General features: G+C 47.4%; 1 protein-coding gene across 1 annotated transcript in view; it reads left to right on the top strand.

Moving 5' to 3' along the window:
- WWP2 (WW domain containing E3 ubiquitin protein ligase 2) overlaps positions 1-26,224 on the top strand; it is a 117,922-nt gene continuing 91,698 nt past the window's right edge. The window contains exons 1-2 of the mRNA XM_077452106.1: positions 1-54; positions 6,470-6,541. Of these exons, the coding sequence (XP_077308232.1) occupies positions 6,481-6,541 (61 nt within the window). The 5' untranslated portion in view covers positions 1-54; positions 6,470-6,480. The remainder of the gene's footprint in view (positions 55-6,469; positions 6,542-26,224) is intronic.

The raw sequence follows: 26,224 nt of genomic DNA, 5'->3' as shown, positions 1-26,224 counted from the left end.
AATGCCGCGGGTCACATGACCGAAAGTGCAGGAGGCGGAAGTGGAGAAAGGCAGGTAATGTCAACACAGGGCTGACGGTGGGTGATAATACCGGGGACCGGGGGGGAGGGGCAAGCTGTGGACCGGGAGAGGGGGAGCACACCGCGGGGGAAGTCCGGGGAGGGGGAGGGGACTTTATAATACAGGCTGGCTGGGGCTCACCAGCTGATGAAGGACTACATGTCTCAGCATGCCTAATAAAAAATAAAACTTCAATGTGAGCCTCATCACTGCGATCTGATCTGAGGTTTAGCATTTTATCTTCATTTTAAAAGTTGTTTTTTGTGTTAATAAATTGCAACTTTCCATAAAAATAATCCCTGATGTCCTTGTGATCTTCAGACACATCCTGTTGGGGTGACAACGCTGTCCTTGTTTCCTCATTTTGCTGTGGAGTTGTCACTCCATCACTGGCACCCCCCAGGGGGAGACTACACTTTGCTCCCAATGAAGGGAGTGCAGGACGTGGCCGGAGGAGATCAGGATTTTATTGTCAAGCACAACGTTACCACTAAGTTCTGATTTAACAACCCCCACCCCTGGGGCATAGTTCTTTCTACTGACACAGATAATGGGTACTAGTCCTGTGACTGATACCAATGATACGGCACTATTCTTCCCACTGACACCAATGATGGGGCACTATTTCTCCCACTGACACCAATGATGGGGCACTATTCCTCCCACTGATACCAATGGTGGGGCACTATTCCCCCCACTGACCCCAATGATGGGGCACTATTCCTCCCACTGATATCAATGGTGGGGCACTATTCCTCCCACTGATACCAATGGTGGGTCACTATTCCTCCCACTGACACCAATGGTGGGTCACTATTCCTCCCACTGACACCAATGGTGGGTCACTATTCCTCCCACTGACACCAATGGTGGGGCACTATTCCTCCCACTGACCCCAATGATGGGGCACTATTCCTCCCACTGACCCCAATGATGGGGCACTATTCCTCCCACTGACCCCAATGATGGGGCACTATTCCTCCCACTGACACCAATGATGGGGCACTATTCCTCCCACTGACACCAATGATGGGGCACTATTCCTCCCACTGATACCAATGGTGGGGCACTATTCCTCCCACTGATACCAATGATGGGGCACTATTCCTCCCACTGACCCCAATGATGGTTCACTATTCCTCCCACTGACACCAATGATGGGACACTATTCCTCCCACTGACACCAATGATGGGACACTATTCCTCCCACTGACACCAATGATGGAGCACTATTCCTCCCACTGACACCAATGATGGAGCACTATTCCTCCCACTGACAATGTCAGCCATGAGTCTGAAACCACCTGAGCTCTCCCAACAGGAAGCTGTCAAAGTCCAAAGCCAATCAGATGCATTTCCCACTACAGGAATACACGCCCTTATAGACGCGTAGCTATGGGGCGGGGAATGACTTTGCCACCTCTGATTGGCTGTTGGCTTTGGCAGCTTCTTGGTGGGATGGCTGAGGTGGGTTCAGACGTGAGTCGGACACACCTGAGCTCATTCCCTAGTTGAGTTCTGTGTCCATTGAATTCACCTTTAGTGAATGGTGGGAAGGCTGAAGGGCTTTTACCTTCATGCATTCCTTGTTTCTTTCCCTCACTCAGCTATTGTGACCCTGGTGCTGAAGGAGAGGGGCTGAAGGAGAGGGGCAGTTGCCCCCCCCCCCCATTATTTCCTTATCAACAGATGACATCATTGATTGTTAGGAAATTGGCGGCTGGAAGTCTAATGGTGCGTCATGAAAACCTGCAGCTTCGTGTAACTAATAGGCAGGCTTGATCCACCTACTGGCCTATATACAGTTTTTAGGTAGCTTGCCAAGGCACCCCTGAAGACGCATGAAGGCACCTAGTTGAAAAAGGTTGCCACTCGGCAGACTCAGCGGGGATCCACTGATCCCCACTGAGCCGGTGTCAGAAACCAGTTAAATCACACTTGTTTAATAATAAAAGTAAAAAGAACAAAACGTAGTCAAAACATAGCCAAAGTTCAGTAACCGGAATGGATAGTCAGCCAAGCCAGAAGTCAGGGATCAATGTAGTGGAACAGCAAGTAGGATCCAGAGCCAGACGGGATGTCAGCAAAGCTAGTCTTTAACCAGGAGTGCAGGCAATAGTTTCTTGCGATGTGGCAAAGGCAGAGCTCCTCTGAGCTGGATGGTTTAAGTAGGCAGGACTGACGAGCAGGATCATCAACAGCTGAGTAACTGTGGAGAGATAGGAGTTGGCAATTAGCCGACAGCTGAGCGGCCAGCTCAGAGAAGGAAGGTGAGCCCAGCCCTGACAGCCAGCGGATGACAGATCTGTCTCCGCTCACTGTGCAGGGACGGACCTGTCAGAGCCCCGCTATCCTCTATGGAGAGATCGGACAAAAACTGATCCGCCGGATTGGCGGCGAATGTATCGCCATACATCTGTTTTTAGCGGATCTTATCAGATGGGATGGCAGGCGGGTGTCAGCAGACATATCTCCGTTGACATCCACCTGCCCATACAAGTCACTGGGTGTCCAGATCGGATCCACCTGAAAAAAAACAGACAGGCGGATCCGAGTGGGCCTATCTTGTGAAAGGCTACCTTTAGGGTCACAACTATGTTTTGGGCTTCTTCATGATAAAACAGGTGCAGGCTGGTATTCTTGGTGTAGGGACAGTGCTTTGCAATGTTACAACCAACACAAGGCACTGTTGACTTACCTTTTTTTTTTTTTTTTTTTCACTTTATTGAAATGTGGCAAAATGACATTTCATTTGCTGATCTGCACTGCAGTGAAGTGGTGACACCAGGTGAGGTTCATTGTGAATCAAGTGCAGCATGTCTAATGTAAAGAATAAAAAATACTGCTCTGATATCCAAAGTGAATACAAAAATGACACAATACAAAGGACAAAATTTGTGTTTTAGGATTATGATAAAGTATGTGCAGCGCTAATCTGGTTTATAAAATACATGTGTTGCTACAAAATAATAAATTCAGTGCAAACCAAAAAATGTAGAAGCAGTGTATTTGTGTTAGGTGATGGATACAAACATATATAAACAGTATCATAAATATTGTATATCATCACAACAGTCACACCCTTATGTGATCCTAGGTATAAAGAAATAACTTCAATCTATAATATATTATGTGAAGAATGAAAAACTTGTAGAAACAATAGGGCAATAAAAGTCCAAATAAATAGTGATGTGATGAGAGAAATATTCAGCATGATAATCCAAAATAGGAAAAAAACCTTCTCTAAGTGGAGCACAAGCTTAGCAGCTGACCTCCTTTTGGCTGGGTTCACACTGCTGCGATGCGGGAACGCTGCGAATCCGCTGCGGGTTCCCGCATCGCATGCCTCCCGGCGGCAGGTCACACTGCCCTATGCGAACTGCTGGGAGTGTCAGTGAAAAGTTAATGACACCCCCAGATCAGTTCGCATATCGCAGTGCGATCTGCAAACTCGGGCAGGAATCGGATCGCATGGTGTGAACACCCATGCGATCCGATTCTGCTGCGAACCAAAAAAAGGGTCCTGTGAGAGTTTGGGCCGGATGCGATGCAAATTCAGCCATACTATCTGTATGGCTGAACTCGCATCGCACAGAGATCGGATGTGATTTGCACTGCAGTGCGGTGCGAATCACATCCGATTCTCGTCACCGCAGCAGTGTGAACCCAGCCTTATTCACAGTGCATCAGGCTGGCCGCTTAGCACAGGACCCGGGAGGCAAGTGGAGATTAGAGATGAGCTCGGGCTTGTTCGCACAGCCCACGTGCAGAGCCCGCCAGGAAGTCGGCACGGTTCTGCGCTAATCACAGGCAGTGAGATATTTCCTCGATCTCTTCAACCGCACACCGGGAAAATCTCTCACTGCTTGTGATTAGCGCAGCGCCATGCTGATTTCCTGGCGGGCTCTGCACGTGGGCTGTGCGAACACGCCTGAGCCCATCCTTAGTGGAGATCACTGGAGTCAGTCAGGTTTGGTAGCTGTATAAAAAAAAAAAAAACTTCTAGGCCAGGAAAGACCTAAGCTGGCCACACACTATACAATTTACTTATTCAATTTCCTTTAGATTTACCTTCAACTGTGTAGTACAAGGGCCTGCCTGATTGCACACAAACTGAAAGTGTTTAGCTTTGACCTCATATTATATGGTTTTGGTAAATCTAAAGAAAATCGATAGAAGAAAATTGTATAATGTATGGTCAGCCTTACTAGAACAACTGAACTTTATTTGGGGTTAATCAGAGGCACTTTAAATGATGGCAGGTGTGTACTGACTCCTATTTAACATGAGTTTGAATGTGATTGCTTAATTCTGAACACAGCTACATCCCCCCCCCCCCCCCCCCCCAAGGTTTCGGTTTATTGTTCAATTGAGTTGTACAGTTTTTAGGTCACATTAAAGGTGGAAAAAGTTCTGAAATGATTTATCTTTGTCTCATTTTTTTTTTACATCACAGAAACCTCACATTTTGACACAGGGGTGTGTAGACTTTTTATATCCACTGTACCATGCATGGAATTAAAGAGGATCTTCAGTGGCCTCCAAAGGATTAAAAGTCAGCAGCCATCTACAAACACTGTAGCTGCTGACTTTTAAAGTGGTTGTATACCCTTTACAACCACTTTTTTTGCTACAGGTTAGAGGTGCGCAATTAATCATTAAAAAAATTGCGATCTTGATTCAACACCCCTGACGATCTCTATTGCAGAGTTTGACAATTCTTTCATATAGCAAGTGGAGAGACTTATCTGCTCACTCAGCTGTCAAAAGAAAACATCTGGGCAGTCTGCCAAGTTTTTAACATGAAACTTTGCAATTAAGGCCCCTTTCACACGGGGCTGTCCGTATTTGGCATCCGCTTGCTCAGCAGGGGTCGTTCCGTTGATCCCCGCTGAGCCGGCGGATGACAAGTCCGCCTTTGCACTCTGTGCAGGGACGGACCTGTCAGAGAGTCCGCTCTCCCCTATGGGGGGATCGGATGATTATGGACCGCCTGTCCGTTTTTATCCAATCCGCCAGATGGAAAACAGGACATCCATCCGTCTGGATTTTGCGGATCGGATGTCAGCGGACATGTCACCGCTGACATCTGACGCTCCATAGAGTCCACACATGTGAAAGGGGAGAAACTCTTCCTTCTTAGATCAAAGGGATACACTTCTGTGTGTAAAGAAAAAAATCCAGGCAGTCTGCTAAGTTTTTAAACAACGTGTAAATGCAGGAAGTTTAACCACTTAAAGTCTAAATCTTTTTCTGACACTTGTTAAAATGTAAAAGTTAAAATCAATATTTTTTGCTAGAAAATTACTTGGAACCCCCAAACATTATATATATATTTTAGCAGAGACCCTAGGGAATAAAATGGCAATTGCTGCAATATTTTATGTCACACTGCATTTGCCCAGCGTTCTGTCAAACGCATTTTTTGGGGAAAAAATACACTTCAATGAATAAAAAACAAACGAAACAGTAAAGTTATCCCAATGTTTTTGTTTGTTTTAATGTGAAAGATGATGTTACACCGCGAGAATCGTGATCTATCTTCTAAGCAAAAAAAAAATCGTGATTCTTAGCCAGACTCGTGCAGCTCTACTACAGGTAAGCCTATAATGAGGCTTATCTGTAGCTACCCTGGATATCCTTGTATCTGCATGTGCTGCCGTCATCGGCACATGCGCACTGAAGCAACAGCACGTACATGCTGTTGCTTCAGTTAGACTGTGCCGCTACCGTCGGCTCCCGTGCGCGCGCGGGGGGGGGGGGGGGTGACGTAATCGCGGCTCCGGCTAATCACAGAGCTGGAGCCCGCGATACCCGCAAGTAACTCAGGAAGCGATGTTGCCGGCCGGATCGGTGAACGAGGGCCACCCGGGTGGCTTAGATCAAAAGTAAGTAATACATAATGAGCTAGTATGCTCTGCATATTAGCTCATTATGCCTTTGTCTTGCAGGTTTTTTTTTTGTTTTGTTTCTGGGTTTACAGCCACTTTATCATAAGGACACTTACCTGTCCCCTTACCTGATCCTGCGCTGTCCACACTTGGCCAGTCTTCTTTACTATGGGATGTGAGCCCTAGAGGCTTCACAATTGGCTTCCTACTGCGAATGCGCGAGCCGCGCTGCGCTTTGTGTATGGTCCTGCAGCTTTCTGGGACCTGTGATGTGTCCAAGAAAACTGCGGGGAAAGAGAAGGAGGTGCCAAACTTCCGCTCGGATCATCTAGAATACTCGGCCCCCCCCCCAAAAAAATATTTGTGTCAAAGGGTTTTGGGGGGGGGGGGGGGGGTTTAGAGAAGAAGCGGTAAAGCAGAATTTTCCCTTTTTTGGGTGAAGTTCCGCTTTATCCAAAAAAATACCGCTTTGATCAGCGGTATTCCGCAATTTCTCATTTATTTTCCTTTTCTTGCAGGGGATCCAGTCATGGCAACTGCAGGCTCAGGACAGACTAACGATGGTCAGAAATTACACCTGGACCTCAAAGGTAAGACTGAAGAAAACAAAGATAGATGTGAGTTTTCTGCAACTAGCCAGTTAGATTAGGAGAAAATAGAAAGGGGTGTCCTATGTGGTGTCCTCAGCTTACATGCGTCTCTGACGCTGATCTTTTAGGGTCACCAGATTATAAAGTGAGGGTAAAATCTTCCAGTAACAACTAATTTCCCTCATTTTGGGTGATTTCTTTTTAACTTCCTGTTTTGTCTCCAGGACAGGAAGTGAAGAGAAAACTTCTCAAGGGTCTACGGGCAGCAAACAATACCCTGACAGGGTTTTAATCCTTCCCTAAAATTGAAAAAAAAAAAAAAAAAAAGTTTGCTTGTACCATAAACTGTAAAGAAAAGCATGAAGTATATGGGCTGGCAGTGCTGATTTCTTCTACAAACGCTACGTCTTTGTCTGTCATGGTGGGGAGACTCGGACCTTCGCCGCCCGGGTCATCAAAAAAAGAACAAGAGCAGAGATTAGAAATTCCAACTTTTTCAGCAGCTTTCAATTTCTGCACACTGGTTCCAAGTTAATGACCCAGAATTATTGAGGCAAACAAAAAGCGTGACAGTAGAAAAAAATCCAAGTGACACATCAAGCCTTTTAACTTTTTTGTTTGAGTATAGCTGTATGTTTTCCCAAGCATGTTTAAAGTGCAAGTTCACCTTTTTAGAAAAAGTGAAAACGTGCCAGTGGGAGGGATAGTGCCCCATCATTGGTGTCAGTGGAAGGAATAGTGCCCCATCATTGGTGTCAGTGGGAGGAATAGTGCCCCATCATTGGTGTCAGTGGGAGGAATAGCGCCCCATCATTGGTGTCAGTGGAAGGAATAGTGCCCCATCATTGGTGTCAGTGGGAGGAATAGTGCCCCATCATTGGTGTCAGTGGGAGGAATAGTGCCCCATCATTGGTATCTGTCGGAGGAATAGTGCCCCATCATTGGTATCAGTGGGAGTAATAGTGCCCCATCATTGGTGTCAGTGGGAGGAATAGTGCCCCATCATTGGTGTCAGTGGGAGGAATAATGCCCCACCATTGGTATCAATGGGAGGAATAGTGCCCCATCATTGGTATCAGTGGTAGGAATAATGCCCCATCATTGCTGTCAGTGGGAGGAATAGTGCCCCATCATTAGTATCAGTGGGAGGAATAGTGCCCCATCATTGGTGTCAGTGGGAGGAATAGTGCCCCATCATTGGTATCAGTGAGAGGAATAGTGCCCCGTCATTGGTGTCAGTGAGAGGATTAGTGCCCCATTATTGGTGTCAGTGTGAGGAATAGTGCCCCATCATTGGTATCAGTGGGAGGAATAGTGCCCCATCATTGGTATCAGTGGGAGGAATAGTGCCCCATCATTGGTATCAGTGGGAGGAATAGTGCCCCATCATTGGTGTCAGTGGGAGGAATAGTGCCCCATCATTGGTGTCAGTGGGAGGAATAGTGCCCCATCATTGGTGTCAGTGGGAGGAATAGTGCCCCATCATTGGTGTCAGTGGGAGGAATAGTGCCCCATCATTGGTATCTGTCGGAGGAATAGTGCCCCATCATTGGTATCAGTGGGAGTAATAGTGCCCCATCATTGGTGTCAGTGGGAGGAATAGTGCCCCATCATTAGTATCAGTGGGAGGAATAGTGTCCCATCATTAGTATCAGTGGGAGGAATAGTGTCCCATCATTGGTGTCAGTGGGAGGAATAGTGCCCCGCCATTGGTTTCAGTGGGAAGAATAGTGCCCCATCATTGGTATCAGTGAGAGGAATAGTGCCCCGTCATTGGTGTCAGTGGGAGGATTAGTGCCCCATTATTGGTGTCAGTGTGAGGAATAGTGCCCCATCATTGGTATCAGTGGGAGGAATAGTGCCCCATCATTGGTATCAGTGGGAGGAATAGTGCCCCATCATTGGTATCAGTGGGAGGAATAGTGCCCCATCATTGGTGTCAGTGGGAGGAATAGTGCCCCATCATTGGTGTCAGTGGGAGGAATAGTGCCCCATCATTGGTGTCAGTGGGAGGAATAGTGCCCCATCATTGGTGTCAGTGGGAGGAATAGCGCCCCATCATTGGTGTCAGTGGAAGGAATAGTGCCCCATCATTGGTGTCAGTGGGAGGAATAGTGCCCCATCATTGGTGTCAGTGGGAGGAATAGTGCCCTATCATTGGTATCTGTCGGAGGAATAGTGCCCCATCATTGGTATCAGTGGGAGTAATAGTGCCCCATCATTGGTGTCAGTGGGAGGAATAGTGCCCCATCATTGGTGTCAGTGGGAGGAATAATGCCCCACCATTGGTATCAATGGGAGGAATAGTGCCCCATCATTGGTATCAGTGGTAGGAATAATGCCCCATCATTGCTGTCAGTGGGAGGAATAGTGCCCCATCATTAGTATCAGTGGGAGGAATAGTGTCCCATCATTGGTGTCAGTGGGAGGAATAGTGCCCCGCCGTTGGTTTCAGTGGGAAGAATAGTGCCCCATCATTGGTATCAGTGGGAGGATTAGTGCCCCATTATTGGTGTCAGTGTGAAGAATAGTGCCCCATCATTGGTATCAGTGGGAGGAATAGTGCCCCATCATTGGTATCAGTGGGAGGAATAGTGCCCCATCATTGGTGTCAGTGGGAGGAATAGTGCCCCATCATTGGTGTCAGTGGGAGGAATAGTGCCCCATCATTGGTGTCAGTGGGAGGAATAGTGCCCCATCATTGGTGTCAGTGGGAGGAATAGTGCCCCATCATTGGTGTCAGTGGGAGGAATAGTGCCCCATCATTGGTGTCAGTGGGAGGAATAGTGCCCCATCATTGGTGTCAGTGAGAGGAATAGTGCCCCGTCATTGGTGTCAGTGGGAGGAATAGTGCCCCATCATTGGATGCCTCAAGGGCTGCATTCGGCCCACGCTCCACAGTTTGGAGACCTCTGCTTAAAGGTTTTGATCATGTCACCTCTTTTCCTTCTTGCCTCCGGATTGGACAGAAGGGAAAGGTTTTAATATCTATTATATACAATTGTGACCTTTCCTTTTCAATTTGTCATTTTCAGTAAAAATGCGATATGGCCACCTGGAGGTGCTATGTATACATATGGTATACAGAATACCCCCCCTCCCCCCCCGAAATGCCATTTCCTGCTTGTGTGATTGGATCCATTCCTTTCCCCTGAAGTCTGCAGTAAGGCTGCATTCACACCTGAGCGTTTTTGCGTGGCTTGTGCGTTTTTATACAGCGTTTTGGGGTTTTGGCGTCAGTTTTCTCTATTGGCTAATAAAAAATAAATTATCTGTTGCATCGTTTGTTGCTACGTATTTCAGCTTTGTTAGCTTTTCCATTAGCTTTTCTTTTTTTCGTTTGGGTAAGGGGTTCAAGTTAGGATTAGGAGTTGGGGTTAGGGTTATTTATTATTATTTTATTTTATTTATTAATATATGAATGATAATAAAGGAATAAATAAACGTAAAACAAATACACAAATACATTAAAAATTAAGAATTATAAATAATAAATAAATAAATTCAATGAATTAATACTAAGTAACAATAAATAAATAATTAACCCTCAACTTTAAGCCTTACCCCTTAAAGCGGTAGTAAACCCGCAATTTTTTTATTTTTTATTTTAAACCTGCAAAGCAAAATGCATAATGAGCTAGTATGCACCGCATACTAGCTCATTATGAAATACTTACCTTAGAACGAGGCCCCGACATCTGGCCCGATCCACGCCAAGGGAGCTGACATGCTCCCTCTGCGTTTCTTCCGGGTATCGCGGCTCCGGCGCTGTGAGTGGCCAGAGCCGCGATATCGTCACTCCCGCGCATGCGCGCGGGAGATTTCATTCCCGGCCGGCGGCCACTGCCGGATTTTCAGGCCGAGAATCCCCTTGTGCGCATGCGCCGCTGCAGTCAGCGGCGCATACCGAGGGGAATATCTCCTAAACCGTACAGGTTTAGGAGATATTTTTTTTACCTACAGGTAAGCCTTATTATAGGCTTTCCTGTAGGTAAAAGTAAAAAATTTGGGTATACAACCACTTTAAGAAAATAAGTAAATCTGAGGGGGTAGAACTGAAATGAAGGGAAGCTCTGCTGATTTTATTATCCAATCATGTGCAAGCTAAAATTCTGTTTGTTTTTTTCCTTGCATGTCCCCCTCGGATCTACAGCGACTGCACTTCCAAGTGCAATTTCAAGTGCACTTTGCACTTGTAGTGCAAAGGGGATTTGCCTTTAGTAAATGACCCCCAATATGTGTTCTGCAGGCAGCAGCAGGTTAATCGCTAAACAAGACTTTTGTTTGGTGCTCTTATTCACCTGACTACTTGTGCATTTCATAGTTTGGAGCCCCCTCCCTCCTCCTCTGGGGTGGGGAGGTCCTGTTTTGTGGAGAGCTGCCAAGCCCAAGCTATTAGCCTCCAGTAATGATCTTGACAACGTTTCACAGATTTGTGTCCCCCCCCCCCCCCCTGCTATTGGTCGTCTTTGTGTTCTGGAAGTCTGAGGACAATGATAAACTTGCAGATGACTTTGGCTGCATGACGCATGTAATCGGCACCGCTCAGAACTTTCAGCCGTCCTCCAATCATCTTCCTTTCCAGCTGTGACTTGTTCTGTGACTTTGGACGACTTTATTGCTGCAGCTACTGAATTCCACAACAATATAATGTTTATAACGGCGAGTCACAGAAATTCTGTATTTGTTCTCTGTCATCTGTAAACAGAGAAAACGATCTGCGTCTTTGGTTTAACCCCTTTCATCCTGCCCCGATGTCGCTTTAACCACTTGCCTACCGGGCACTTTCACCCCCTTTCCTGCCCAGGCCATTTTTCAGCTTTCAGCGCTGTCACACTTTGAATGACAATTGCGCGGTCATGCAACATTGTACCCATATGACATTTATTATCATTTTCTTCCCACAAATAGAGCTTTCTTTGGTGGGATTTAATCACTGCTGGGTTTTTTATTTATTTTTTTACCAAAAAATAAATTAATTCTGGGGAAAAAAAAGTTTTTCTTAGTTACTGTCAGTAAATTTTGTAAATAAGTTTTTATAATTTTTCTTCTTTACTGATGTGCACTGATGAGGAGGCACTAATATGCCACACTTGTGGGCTCTGAGGTGGCACTGATGAGCATTGGTGGGCACTGATAGGCGACACGGATAGGCAGCACTGACGGGAGGCACTGGGTATTGATGGGCAGCACTGACTGGCATCACTTGTGGGGACTGATAGGCGGCACGGATAGGCAGCACTGATGGGAGGCACTGGGTATTGATGGGCAGCACTGACTGGCATCACTTGTGGGCACTGATAGGCGGCACGGATAGGCAGCACTGATGGGAGGCACTGGGTATTGATGGGCAGCACTGACTGGCATCACTTGTGGGCACTGATAGGCGGCACGGATAGGCAGCACTGATGGGAGGCACTGGGTATTGATGGGCAGCACTGACTGGCATCACTTGTGGGCACTGATTGGTGGCACTTGTGGGCACTGATTGCTGCCACTGATGGCACTTTATTGTAGCCAAGGCACGATTGGATGATTAGTGCCCCGATTACATGTCTCGATGTCCCCTGTGAGGAGATGGCCGCTGATCCGCTCTCCTTGCCCCCACACACTCTGTCAGTGTGAGGCGATGAGAGCTGATTACCAGTGTTCTGACACAAAGTGTCCACCTATCGGATAGTGTCCGGGCCGTACTGCACAGGCGCAGCATGGGGGACAAGGAGAAGCCGAACATCTCCGAAGAAGAACGGTGCCTGCGCACTGAGTTGAGGTTGAAGCCCCACCATCCAAGTGGACATAGGGTTGCTCATAGTAAGAGGGCCCCTCGCGGGCTCGCTACGCTCGCCACGCTTCCGGAATGGTCTGGCTTCGCTCGGCTCTTTTATATTCTAACTCTATGTCCACTTAGATGGTGGGGCTTGAACCTGGACTCACTGTGCAGGCGCCGTTTATCTTCAGAGATGTTTGGCTCCTCGGCGGACACTATGTGATGGGGGACAATATCTGATAGGACACCAGCATTTCCGTGTTTACATGTGACCGGCTGTGATTGGACACAGCCGATCACATGGTTAAAGAACCGGGTTTGCGGCTCTGTACAGAGATCGGGAGTCGCGAAGATGTCCTTGTAACAGCGTGGCGCCCCATTATGAAATTACGTCATCCTAGAACAAGAGCTGCACAGCCCCTCCGTCATTTGATGGTGGGCGGGTGGAAAGCAGTTAAAAAGTTCTGAATGCCTTGGGGGCACTAAGGATTGGTGATAATGTGACCATTGTGATTTGCTGTCACAGTGGTCACATGATTGGGAGCCGGTTCCTCTGGCTACTGATCGTAGTCCGAGGTGAGAGCTGTCTTTGACAGCTCGGTCTCAGTGTTGGGAGCAGCGCAGAAACATCGGCCTCCCAGTGACGCCTGTGGACATTTAAGGCCTCCCTTTTTCTGCCGTATTGGGACACCTGCCTTTACACACACATGAACTTTAATGGCACCCCAGTCTTCGTCCGTAGGGTTCAATATTGAGTTGGCCCACCCTTTGCAGATATAACAACTTTAACTCTTCTGGGAAGGCCGTCCACAAGGTTTAGGAGTGTGTCTATGGGAATATTTGACCGTTCTGCCAGAAGAGCATTTGTGAGGTCAGGCACTGATGTTGGACGAGAAGGCCTGACTCGCAATCTCCGCTCTAATTCATCCCAAAGGTGTTCTATCGGGTTGAGGTCAGGACTCTGTGCAGGCCAGTCAAGTTCCTCCACCCCAAGCGCACTCATACGTGTCTTTATGGACCTTGCTTTGTGCACTGGTCCAAATCATTTGGTGGAGGGGGGATTATGGTGTGGGGGTTGTATTGGGGGTTGGGCTTGTCCCCTTAGTTCCAGTGAAGGGAACTCTTAAGGCGTCAGCATACCAAGACATTTTGGACAATTTCATGGAAACAATTTGGGGATGGCCCCTTCCTGTTCCAACATGACTGCACACCAGTGCACAAAGCAAGGTCCATAGAGCACCAGCTCTCTGCTCTACACCCCCCCATTGCTGGGCTGTAGAAGGGATCAGAGCTGCTGGCTCAGGCTCTCAGCAGCTCACTGAGAGGCTGAGCCAAGTGGCTCCTGGATGGATCCCAAGCATATGGTTGCGATCTTTCCCCAGCCTGGACCGGCTCTGTGATATCAGCCGGCAGGGGGCCTGTTTCAGTCCGCTGTTTGCTGAATACGGGTAACAGGAGTGCAGGACGGACTCTACTCCTGTTATTCACAGGAGAAGTACAACCAAACCAACTTTAGCTGCACTTCTCCTTTTAATGGTAGAGCTAAAAAAAAAAGCTAATACAAAAGAAAAATAATTTAGCAAATATAACTGCGACACAAGTCATATTGTAATTGAATGATATTAAAATTTGTGTCCTTTTCAATCCGCAGTGCTGTCATTTCCTGTAAAATGCACTAGGGCCACCTGTGCACAGATGGTATACAGAGCGCCCCTGAGAAATGTAATTTCCTGCTTGTGTGATTGGCTCCCTGATTTTCCCAGAAGTCTGCACTAAGATGCAAGTCAGATTTTGGGCATCCCCTGCAACAAAAAAAAATTCATTTTTTTGTAAGATACTTCCAAAGGAAAAAAAATCACATCTAAATAGATGCAGACCCTGCCACTTTCCTCATTAGAGCCCTGCAAGTGCAGCAGCTGATTGATAATTATAAAATCACTCCCATTCACATTCACTGGGCGCATGGACACAGAGAAACCAAACAGCAAAAGGTAGGAATCTGCAGAAAAAAATGTACAGAGATCACCCAGAGGGGAGTGTTTTTTTTTTCTCAGAAAAAGTGGAGTTACCATTTAAGAAAAAATATACTATTGCTGCATATTGTGACAATAGGAATGTTTTCAGTCAGACTTGTGAAATAAGATAACAAATAGGTCCACTTTAAATGCAGCGAATGACATTCACACAAACAGCCACTAGAGGGAGTCTAGAAATATGCCCGTTTAATTGCCTAAGCTAAGTATTGAGCAAGTATGAAGTAGTGGAGCAAAAAACGACTTTCGGGTAACCTTTACATTAATAACACAAAATAAATATTAAATATGCAATATAAATGGGATAAGAAGTAGACCACACGCTTATAAATGCAAGTAATGTTAAATAAACAATGAACAATTGTGCAAAAATTCCATAACATGCAGCCCAAATAAAGTCCTCAGTGCAAATGAATACATCCAAACGTGATAAAAAAAGGTGACACCCAGCAAAGTAGTGCTCTTCCTCGTTTCACTCACCAGAAATATATGACCTCTTTTCTCAAAGAAGGTCGAAACTCGCTTATAATATCACCAACGGGTGCTCCCTAATGTAGCTATTAGGTTCTCAATCAGCTGATGGTGTCCTGTAGACATGGGTGGCTAGATCCCACCACATACTTGATAGTACTCCTGCGCCTTTAAGGAACCCTGTGCACACCTCACTTGCAAGGGGGAAAAAAATAAAGGAACCACTCATAGCGTAGTAATCCAGTTTTGTTAAAAATATATATAAAAATGCACTTACATCCCTGTAAAAATACTCAGGCAAATGTACACATAGATAGGAAACCGAAAGCGCCGATTTGCGCTCCAACGACCGGAAGTGATGTGTCCCTAATGTTCCATCCAACGCGTTTCGTCAGCAACGAATGCTGTCATCAAAGGTCACATTTAAATTTAAATATACAATACATTTTCCTTTGAAGCAGGCCTATACTGAATACACAGTGTAAATGAATGCTAAAATGTAGCAGAAATTATAAGGTGAGAACTTTACAACAGGTAGGGTACCGTTCTGCTTTTATAGAAGCAGAAATTATTTGTTGCCTGGATACATCAAGGTGCTGGAAATTCCTCTTTGGGATTTTGTAACAAAAATGGAAATGTAAGCGCCATACCACTGCTAAGAGGTCCAACTTTATTCCAATTAAATCAGGTCTCCCTGACTTGTATTTGAAGTTATATCTGGTCCTCCTAGCAGTGGGTGTGGTGCTTCCATTTTCATTTTTTTGTTACATTATACTACAAGCCAAGGAGAACACGGAGATCTTCTGGGGTGTAGAAGCCGCCTACCCAGGAACCACATCATTTACACCATCATCAATACTTTAAAGTGGTTGTATAGCCTTTTTTGGGACTTTTACCTACAGGAAAGCCTATAATAAGGCTTACCTGTAGGTAAAAAAATATCTCCTAAACCTGTACGGTTTAGGAGATATTCCCCTCGCAATGCGCTGCTGACTGCAGCGGCGCATGCGCACAGGGAATTCCCGGCTGAAAGCCCGGCAGACTACGGACGCTGCCCGGGAAGAAATCTCCCGCGCGCATGCATGGGAGTGACGATATCGCGGCTCCGGCCACTCACAGCATGTCAGCTCCCTTGGCGTGGATTGGACCAGATGTCGGGGCCTCGTTCTAAGGTAAGTATTTCATAATGAGCTAGTATGCGGTGCATACTAGCTCATTATGCCTCATCAGCGAGTTTACCCCCGCTTTAAGATAACAATACCAGTGAGGTAATCCTATGGGTTCCTCACTATTTTTCCCACTCTCCTCAACCCTTAGAATTTTAGTCCATGGTGATTCGATAGTAATTGGAAGTCCTTCAGTGATATATTCATACTGGTAACCACTAATACCTGCTCATCCCAGAAGGTTTGTGTTGAGTACACTAAGTTCTTACACCAACATCTGCCTGTTGCAGTGAAAGTAAAGGTTCCTCAGACCAGGAACTGTTGATGATCCATTGCCCATTGTAGCCTCATTGTCCTGTTGGAACACAGCATGGATTTTAGGTTGTGTAGTCCTTTTTTTCGAGATTTAAAAGAGAAGTTCAGGAATTGAAAAAAAAAACACAGTTGTCTCACCTAGGTCCCTCGCCGCCTCTACACCAAGAACTAAACCATGAAAGGCCACTGATCACTCAGTTCTCGGTCTTAAAGGAGCAGAGAGGTGGTGGCTGTCAGTCACCGGGTCTCCGCTCTGCCCCTCTAGCGCTCCCTAGAGCACCAGTCTGTAGAAGCAGCTGGCTGTCACGAGGGCCATGTACCTGAGGTGAGACCGAAGTAGTGAGGGGGCCTCCCTTGCACCTCGGGTCCTTGAAGCCTCTGGAGATGGAGACAGAGACTTGGTGGACACCGAGTGGCACGGGTGCCAGTTGTGCGGAGCACCGTGCAAGCCTTAGTCCGAGATCCAAGCTGAGGTCAAGTCTAGTTTGGCAACGAAGTATAAAGGGGTTAATCAGAAGAATGGTCGAGATCCAAGCCGGGGTCGGTTCTAATCTGGCAGCTGAGTACAAAAAGGAGCAAAGAGGTCCAATGGTCAAGGTACAAATCCGAGGTCTATGGCAAGCAGCAATCAAGAGTAGTCAAATATATTTCCAGGTCACAATAAGTTCTGACAGATCACACACTAGCACAGGAACAAGTGGGGACTGAAGATAATCCAGCCATTTGGTAGTGTCTGGGCTTATATAGGGAAGTTTGAGGTCACTTCCTGTGTGCCTCCTGGGCATTTTCCCACCTTTTTCCATCAGGTTGAGGTCACTTCCTGTGCGCCTTCCTGGCCATTTTCCCACCTTTTACCATCAAGTTGAGGTCACTTCCTGTGCGCCTCCTGGGCATTTTCCCACCTTTTCCCATCAGGTTGAGGTCACTTCCTGTGCGACCTCCTGGGCATTTTCTTGTCTTTTTCCATCATGTCTTCTGCGCAGGTGTGGGTTGGTGCACTGAGGCATCTTTGGCGCATGCTCAGTTGGCATGGATTTTCTCTTGCGGCAACGAGCCATTGGTGCATGCGTAGTAAGCCCTGGACTCTTACACTGGCTCAGTTTTCCAGCAGCTCACTGAGAGCCAGCTGCCGGTCCAGGAATCTGAGTGGATCTCGACATTAAAGTTGGGATCTGTCCAGAGCCTGGACTGGCCAAGTGACGTCAGCTGACAGCAGACTTTAGCCCACTTTTGTCTGAAAACAGGAGAAGAGCTTTAGCCCTACTTCTTTAAAAAAAGGGAAATTTCAAAACGACCCTGGAATGCTAATTTTTAAAGAGTATCTTTTTAAAGAGCTTCCTCCCCCTAAGCAACTTCCTGCACATTCCATAGGTACACTGTGACGTCATTGCATACAATATAGGACTAGCAGTCCTATAGTGTGAGGATGACGAGGGCCCGCCCACAATCCAGAGTATTGGAGAGAAGAGTCGAGTGCTGGCTGCCAGGGAAGCTGGGCATAAGTAAAGCTGCTTTTTATAGTACCCTAGGCAACAACAAGCATTCGGTGCTTGCAGTACAAAGGGAGCCCCTCCTACATTTTTTTTTCCGGACAGGAAGTGAAGGAAAATCTACCCGATGGGACATGGGAAAAAGATTCCCAGGGGTTTTGAAGCAGAAGATTTTTTATGATCTTCAGTGACATTATTTACCTGTAATGAAGGATGCCCCATATTGTGCAGGCAGCTGGATCTTGGAGAAATCTTCACTGCAGGGGTGCCCCGTCCTCTTCCTGTCGCTGAATCTCTGGGGCACAGGGATTTGATTGCATTCACTGTCTGTGAATGGAGGAAGGCCTGATGAGTCACAGGATTCTATCCCCTATTCACAGATGTGTCACAGACAGTAAACGCAATCAAATAATTTTTTTTTCAATTGAGGGTGCCCTGTCCTCTTTCTGTGGATGAGCTTCCAGCACTCACAGGGTTAATAGCTCTGAGCTGAGCTGCTGTGAAAACAGTTCCCGATGAGGAACCCCTCCCCATTGAAAAAATTTATTCGCGTTCACTGCCTGTGGCATATCTGTGAATAGGGGGAGAGAATCATGTGACTCATCAGGCTCCCTTCCATTCACATAGTGAATGTAATCAAATGACTTTTCACAATGGAGGGGGAGGGGGCAAGTCACTGCAGGAGTGCCCCATCCTCTTCCTGGGGCTGAGTTTCTGGCACACAGGGGGGGTTAATAGCTTCAGGCTCTGGGCTGAGCTGCTGTGCAAACTATCCAAATGAGGACCCACCCCTCCGCCTCCATTGTGAAAAGTTCTTTAAAAGTGTCTGTAACAGGATCTGTGAATGGAGGAGAGTCTGATGAGTCACAGGGTCCTCTCCCCTGTTCACAAATTGTGTTACAGGCAGTGAAAGAAATTAAAGAACTTTTTTTTTTTAAAGGAGGAGGGGTGGGTCCTTGACGGGAACTTTTTTCATATCTGCTCAGCCCTAAACCCGAAGCTGATAATCCACTGAGTGCTGGAAGTTCATTCACAGGAAGAGGACGGGGCACCCCTGCAGTGAAGATTTCTTCCTTCATTACAGGTTAAAAAAAAAATTACTGTAGCTGTAGAGCAACAAAAATAAATCAAATCTACTAATCTTCAGCTTGAACCATTTCCTACTTTATCCAAAAGGAAAATGTTATGTATGGTAAATGTTGGGGTGGTGGGCTAAATGTGAAAGATGTATAAAACTCTTTTATGAATAAAAAACTATTTGATAAAAAATAAAAAATAAAAGATTAGTTTTACCATATTGAATGTTGAGGTAGAGCCAGCCTTTCAGTTCCTCTGCCTGAATGGTGATCCTCTCCTTCCACAGAGGCCCCCACGAGGATGCCGTGGCTTTGGCCAGCTTGGTGCGTCATTCAGCGCTTTGATGAACAATTTTGCATATAATATTTGGATGCATTTTAAAGTACAACCGCACCTTCGCTTATTATTTTGAAGAGGGTCCCCCTTAAACATTTCTAAACGTGCTCATCAAATTACGGTTTTCCTCGTCCAATAGGATTTTATGGATATAAAAGAGCCTTTTTTTTTTGTAATTTTAATCATCATCATCATCATCATCCACAAGTACACAACGTGGCCACTGCACCATCCCTCGGCTCTCTCACAGACTCCTAATTGATCCGACTCCGGGCAGTCTGGAAGCGCACAGCCTTGTTCTGCTAATTTGAACGCACACAATGATCACACAGACGCAGGTATAGAATAGAGAGCCCTTACATCCACTTGTATATAATCGGAGCAGTGTATGGAAGGGGGGAGGATTGTGCACTGGGATTCATGGAGCACGTCTGTAGAGGGGGCCGGGGCGTATTTTGGGGGTAAATGCCTCGACACATAAGAACCTGAAGAGGTATAAATGGGCAGCGTTCATGCTCACACTGCATGTTTTGTTCATTATGAAGCTGCACATTGTATGGTGGGGGGGTGGAGGGGGGGGGGGGGCTGCCTCTTCTCTGCACGGTCATACAATACCGGTCTGTCCTAGCCCTCTCCAGGTAGCCTGAGGTTACTGCAGTGAGTCATTCAGGGACACACCGCGTTCACAGGCTCATGTAACATTCCCGCTACAGGGATGGACGCGACATTCTTTTAGGCTGTCGCTGTGTTTTACCGGCAAAGGTGATAATGGCGTCCTCACGGGTTACAGGCAGGTTTTTGTGACAAATTTTGGTGCAAAATTCCCCAACGCACTAGGCAGCAAAAGGAGTCCTAATAAAACTTGTTTCTGACATTCTCAATATAAATTTTATTTATTGCGTGCATTTATGTGGTGCATAATGTACAATCATATCAGGCCCTGCTTCCAAGGAGCTTCCGCAATCTAAGGCCGCGTACACACGGGCGGACTGTTCGCCCAACTTAGTTTGTCAAACAATCCGACAAACAGTCCGCTCAAAATTTGCATGAGCGGACTTGACCACACACGATGAACGAACAGTCCGCTGAAAGCGTGCGCGATGACGTGAACGGCACGTACGACGGGACTCGAAAAACGACGTCCTATACACTGCAATGCAACCTTCGGCGTGTAAATCCTTTCTGAGCATGCGCGGAACTTAGTTTGACGAACAAGCCTACACACGAGCGGACTGTCCGCTCAAACCAAGTTTCAGCGGACTGTCTTACGGGAATTCCGAAAAACATTGTTCGTCAGACTGTCCGCTGAAACTGTCCGCTGAAGCCCACACACGAGTGGACTGTCCGCTGAAACACTGTTCAGCGGACAAAGTTGGGCGAACAGTCCGCCCGTGTGTACGCGGCCTAAGAGACCTGTCTTACATGCATGTAATAAAAAGAGTATATAGTGCTCTCTGCAAGGATATGTTTTTTATTGTGTATAAAAGGAGTAAAACTTATGCCGCGTACACACGACCGGACTTTCCGGCGTACAATCCAACAGACTTTGCAGCTGAGGTCCGCCGGACTTTCAAACGAATGGACTTGGCCACACACGATCACTCCAAAAGTCCGACGGATTAGAACGTGATGACGTAGAATAAGGAAGTTCATAGCCAGTAGCCAATAGCTGCCCTAGCGTCGGTTTTAGTCCGTCGGACTAGCACACAGACGAACAGATTGTCCGCTAAAAGCCGAGTCCAAATTTGAAGCCAGTCTTATTTCTAGGAAGAAAAAGAGCCCACACACGATCGAATTGTCCGAGAGACTCTGGTCCGCCGGAAAGTCCGATCGTGTGTACGCGGCATTACAAGCAAAGTACTGCAACCCAGTGCCTGGTATACGAGTGCGTACAGTGTGAATCAACGATGCCCGTGGGTGATGTCACGTGATTTCTTTCCGTGTTACGTGTTATGTCCCAGGTAACGGGACTTCATCAGCGGATCCAGGCACTGGGTTGCAGTGCTACGTTTGTAAGTTTTACTCCTTTTATACATAATATAAAACATATCCTTGCAGAGAGCACTATATACTCTTTTTATTACATGCAAATTTGTGGTACTGGAGATCTTGTCCCAATTCACTTGGGGGGAGTCCGGAGCTCAGAGAGAAGGATCCTTCCTGTCAGCTGAACCTGGTGATTGTGTCCATCGACACAGTAACCCACATCCCAGTAGGGGAAAGCGTTTGTGACCCTATTCCATCAGGAGTCCACATTGGGAGGTGAGCTGGTAGTATTTCAAGTGGTGGAGGTCCCTCACGGAGTCACCTGCATGTTTATTACAGCACTACTTTGGACACTCATAATTAGGGTTTTCCCTTGAAAAACAAGGTTAGCACTTGGATTCAAGACCTGCTCCAAAGGTCAGAAGGCGTGTCCCCAGAGGTCAAGGGTCAAGAGGCGTGGCTGACCCACCCAAGTGTTCTGCCTACCCCAACCAAGTCGGGGGAATGAACAAGTTGGGGAAAGCGCTTTGTGCAAACGCTTTCCCCGACTTGTTCATTCCCCGACTTGGGTAGGCGGAACACTTTGTTGGGGGTGGGTCAGCCACACCTCTTGACCCTTGACCTCTGGGGACACACCTTCTGACCTTTCACCTTTGAAGCAGGTCCCTAGTCCAATCCCTGAGTCCTAACCTTGTTCTTCAAGGGAAAACCCTAACCCTAGCCAATTATGAGTGTCCAAAGTAGTGCTGTAATAAACATGCAGGTGACTCCTTGAGGGACCTCCACCACTTAAAATACTAGCAGCTCACCTCCCAATGTGGACCCCTAAAGGAATAGGGTCACAAACGCTTTCCCCTACTGGGGTGTGGGTTACTGTGTTGATGCTATGTTTTGCTATGTGTTTTGCTATGTGTTTTGCTATGTTACATAGCAAAAATTACACCCCAAAATATATTCTGCTACTCCTCCTGAATATGGCGATACCACATGTGTGGGAGTTTTCAACAGCCTGGCCACATACAGAGGCCCAACATGCAGGGAGCACCGTCAAGTGTTCTAAGGGCATCAATTTCAAATCTAATTTGACTACCTATTACACTTTTGTGAGACAGTGATGGGCACTGTAGTGGCATGGATGAGAACTGATGTGGCATGATTGTGGCCTGGATGAGTACTTATGTGACATGAATGTAACACGGATGAGCACTGATGTGGCACGGGTGGTCACTGATGTGGCACGTATAAGCACTGATGTGGCATGGATGAGGCACGGATGAGCATTGATGTGGCATGGATGGGCACTGATGAACCATGGATGGGCAAGGACGAGACATGGATGAGCCATGGATGGAGCATAGATGGGCATATATGAGGCATGGATGGGCACAGATCAGCGCTGTGGGCACTTCAGATGCAGCCCACAGCGCTGCTGCACCTGACTCCCTCCTCTCCTTGCACACTGTACTGATCGATGTGAGGGGAGGAGCTGGAAAGGACATGCTCCGGTTTGTTGACAACTGATTGCTCCGTCGTTGAATGAAGTGAACACGTGATAAAGGGCCGCTGTCATTGGCCCTTTACCCCATCCCGTGATGCACTGAATCTGGAGGACCCGACGGTCATGGACATTTCTGGGTGCGAGATTCTGGGAGGCCATCATTGTACGCCCTCCCAGAATTACCTGACCGTGCTGTAGCCGTCATTTGGTGCCGTCATGCAATCACAGGCATCCTTACTAATGGAAACAGGAAGTGAAGCCTTACAATTTCCTACTGTGCATGCGCAAGTCACGTGCATTCTAAATGGTCCCGCTGTCTTCTGGGACCTGTGTGTGTCTCCCAGAAGGCAGCGGGGTGAAGGAGGAGGGGCCGTAAATGACATAGGGCGCCGCAGCGCCCTTACGTGGAAGTGGTAGCGAGTACCTGCCCCCTCTGTCTCCTGATTGCTTCACTGGCTGTTATTGACAGCAGCGAGAGCCAATGGCTCCTCCGCTGCCAAAAGCCAATCAGGGTTGCGAGTCTCCGGAGAGCTAAGGCTCTTGTGGACATCGCTGGATCGAGAGGCGGCTTAAGTAATAGGGGGGCTGCTGCACACAGAAGGTTTTTGTTTTCCTTCATGCATGTAATGCATTATGCCGCGTACGCACGACCGGACTTTTCCACTGACTTGGTCCGGCGGACAATCCGACGGACTTTGCAGCTGAGGCCCGCCGGACTTTCAAACGAATGGACTTGACCACACACGATCACTCCGAAAGTCCGACGGATTCGAACGTGATGACGTAGAATAAGGAAGTTCATAGCCAGTAGCCAATAGCTGCCCTAGCATTGGTTTTAGCCCTTGTACACACGGTCAGAGATTCCGACAACCAAATCCGTCGGATTTTGTCCGAAACTGTTGTATACACACGGTCAGACAAAGTTGTCGGAAAATCCGACGTGATGACGTTATTTCGTTACGACGGGACTACGTTCACGGTAGTAGCCAATAGCTTTGGTGTAGGAATTTGATCTGAGCATGCGTGGCACTTTGTCCGATCGGATATTCCGACGGAAACAGTCCGATGCAGACCACACACAGTCGGAATATCCGACAAAACGCTCCGATCGGACACACTTTCCGACGGAATCTCCGACCGTGTGTACAAGGGCTTAGTCCGTCGGACTAGCACACAGACGAAAGTATTGTCCGCTAAAAGCCGAGTCCGCTTTTTGGGAAGAAAAAGTCCGCCGGAGCCCACACACGATCGAATTGTCCGAGGGACTCTGGTCCACCGGAAAGTCCGATCGTGTGTACACGGCTTTAATGAGCTAGGCATTTCATTATTTACTTTTTAATTTCTACAGTTTACATTTTCTTTGCAAGGATGTAGAAAGTAAAGCTCGCCGCGCTCTTCCTTTATGGAAACCGGAAAGTATTGCATGTCTGCGTGCTTTCATTTCGGTTACACAGGGCTCCCTCGGATGGAGAATTAGATTTGCGCCTTTTTCCGCTCTGCCATCTGCAGTTTTGGGTGGTTGTACATAATCCTGAAGGATATAAAGTGGTTTATGGGCTTCCCCGGTGTACCAAGGGGGCAGGGAGGGTGTCAGATTTTGGCCCTTTTTTTTTAAAAGCCCAGAACACCTATGGGCACCTTGAGACATATTTTTCTGTGACTTTTTATTGTCGGAGGTCACCAGCCTTGCCAGTAGCTCACGTGCACGGTGTGATTGGCACGCCTCGCCAGGCCGCTCTGGTTTCGTGCCAAGGCTGACGTCCCCCTGTTTTTTTCGGAGACCTGAGAGGTTAAACTGGGCTAAGTGAAGGAAAGCTTTGTTCCCCCCCCTTTCCCCAATTGGCCTGGGCGGCCCCTCCTAAGTAAAAAGTATAATTGGCTTTCATTCTCTGTGCAGCGAAGGCTCCACAAACAGCAGCCATGTAGTGGATACAGAGCGTTGCTGTACGCTGCCGAGGGGGGTATAGAATGCCCCTCTGTGTCTTGGGACCCCCCTCTTCTTCTTCTTCTTCTTCTCTCCAAGGCTGTGTTTATTTAACTTCAGGAACAGAGAGGTGTGTGTAAAGCGAGCGAGGAGGAGGGGGCTAATTTCCCCCAATTTGATACACCTTGTAAATGCAGCGGAGTCTGCTCTGGGCAGCCCGACTTCCTCCGAGTCATTAGTGTCATTAGAAGAAGGGGAGCCGCGCGCACAATGAGCTCTGTGTCTGCATGGCGGGTGCAGAAAGAACCATTCAGAGCAACACGACACACCTCATCAAAACTCACAATCCGCACACTATACACCTATACCATTATCCCAAAACAGAGGGCCTTGCACCAGCCTTTCTACATGTGAGCTAAACCGGTGTCCTCCCAGATCCTCGTGCATCCAACGCATTTATTAAAGGATATCGAAAGGTTCCTTTTTTTTTATTTTATTTTTAAACAAACATGTTATACTTACCTCTTCTGTGCAGTTGATTTTGCACAGAGTGGCCCCGATCCTCCTCTTCTGGGGTCCCTCAGCGGCGCTCCTTGTTCCTCCTCTTCTCGAGTCCCCCATTGGAGAGCCGCTCTCCTTCAGGGGGAATCGTGCGGGGGGTGCTCCCCTGTCCTGCTGCTGCGTCCATTGACACAGACAGCAGGACTCGGCCCCGCCCCTGGCTCCCGCATCATTGGATTTGATTGACGGCAGCGGGAGCCAATGGCTGCGCTGCTATCAATCTATCCAATCAGGACACGAGACAGCGGCTGGAGCTACTGTGCTCGCCCACGTCACTGGAAAGACCGGGTTCAGGTAAATAAAAGGGGGGCTCTGGGGGGCTGCTGCAGCACAGGAGGTTTTTCACCTTAAAGTGATCGAAAAGCTTTGTTTATTTAAAAACAAAACAAAAAACAAAACAAACATATCATACTTACCTCCACTGTGCAGCCATTTTGCACAGAGTGGCCCCGAACATCGTTTTCTGGGGTCCCTCGAGGGCTCTCACGGCTAAACCCCACATCAGATAACCCCCCCCCAGCGCTTCTCCTGGGGGGTTGTGGGCGCGCTGCCGAGTCTATCATTCGGCATCCATAACCGCCAAATGTATGACTCGACCTCACCCCGCTTCATTGGATTTGATTGACAGCAGCGGGAGCCAATGTGGGTTCCTGCACAGATGTCTATACTAATTGTACCACCACACCCCCCCCTGAAGTCACCAAAATTAGTACAGGAACTAGTTTTGGGAATGGTACGGCGCCGCAAAGTCCCCGGACAGTGCCATTGCCGGCGACAGCCGCCGATTTGGCATGTGATTTGACATGTAAAATCGCATGCCTATTCGCTCCAATGCGAACCTGGGCTCAATCATACAGTTTGCAGTGCACATAGATTTGTAAAACAATGGGATAAAGGCATATTCCTGAACTTTGTTTTATCTCATGGTTACTGTGACATCGTGTGAATGCATCAATGTAGTGCGTGTTATCTCAGCTTGCAGAGCTTGGATTCATTGAATGAGTTTACCAAAAAATGTAACTATTGCAGAAGATACAGCCTTGTGCTACGTAACTAAGC

Source organism: Lithobates pipiens, unplaced genomic scaffold (genome assembly GCF_037356315.1).
Source record: "Lithobates pipiens isolate NorthernLeopardFrog02 unplaced genomic scaffold, aLitPip1_a1.2 Scaffold_10, whole genome shotgun sequence".
Classification (NCBI taxonomy): domain Eukaryota; kingdom Metazoa; phylum Chordata; class Amphibia; order Anura; family Ranidae; genus Lithobates; species Lithobates pipiens.
The sequence above is the reverse complement of the archived record's forward strand: the minus strand, read 5'-3'. Positions and strand labels throughout refer to the sequence as shown.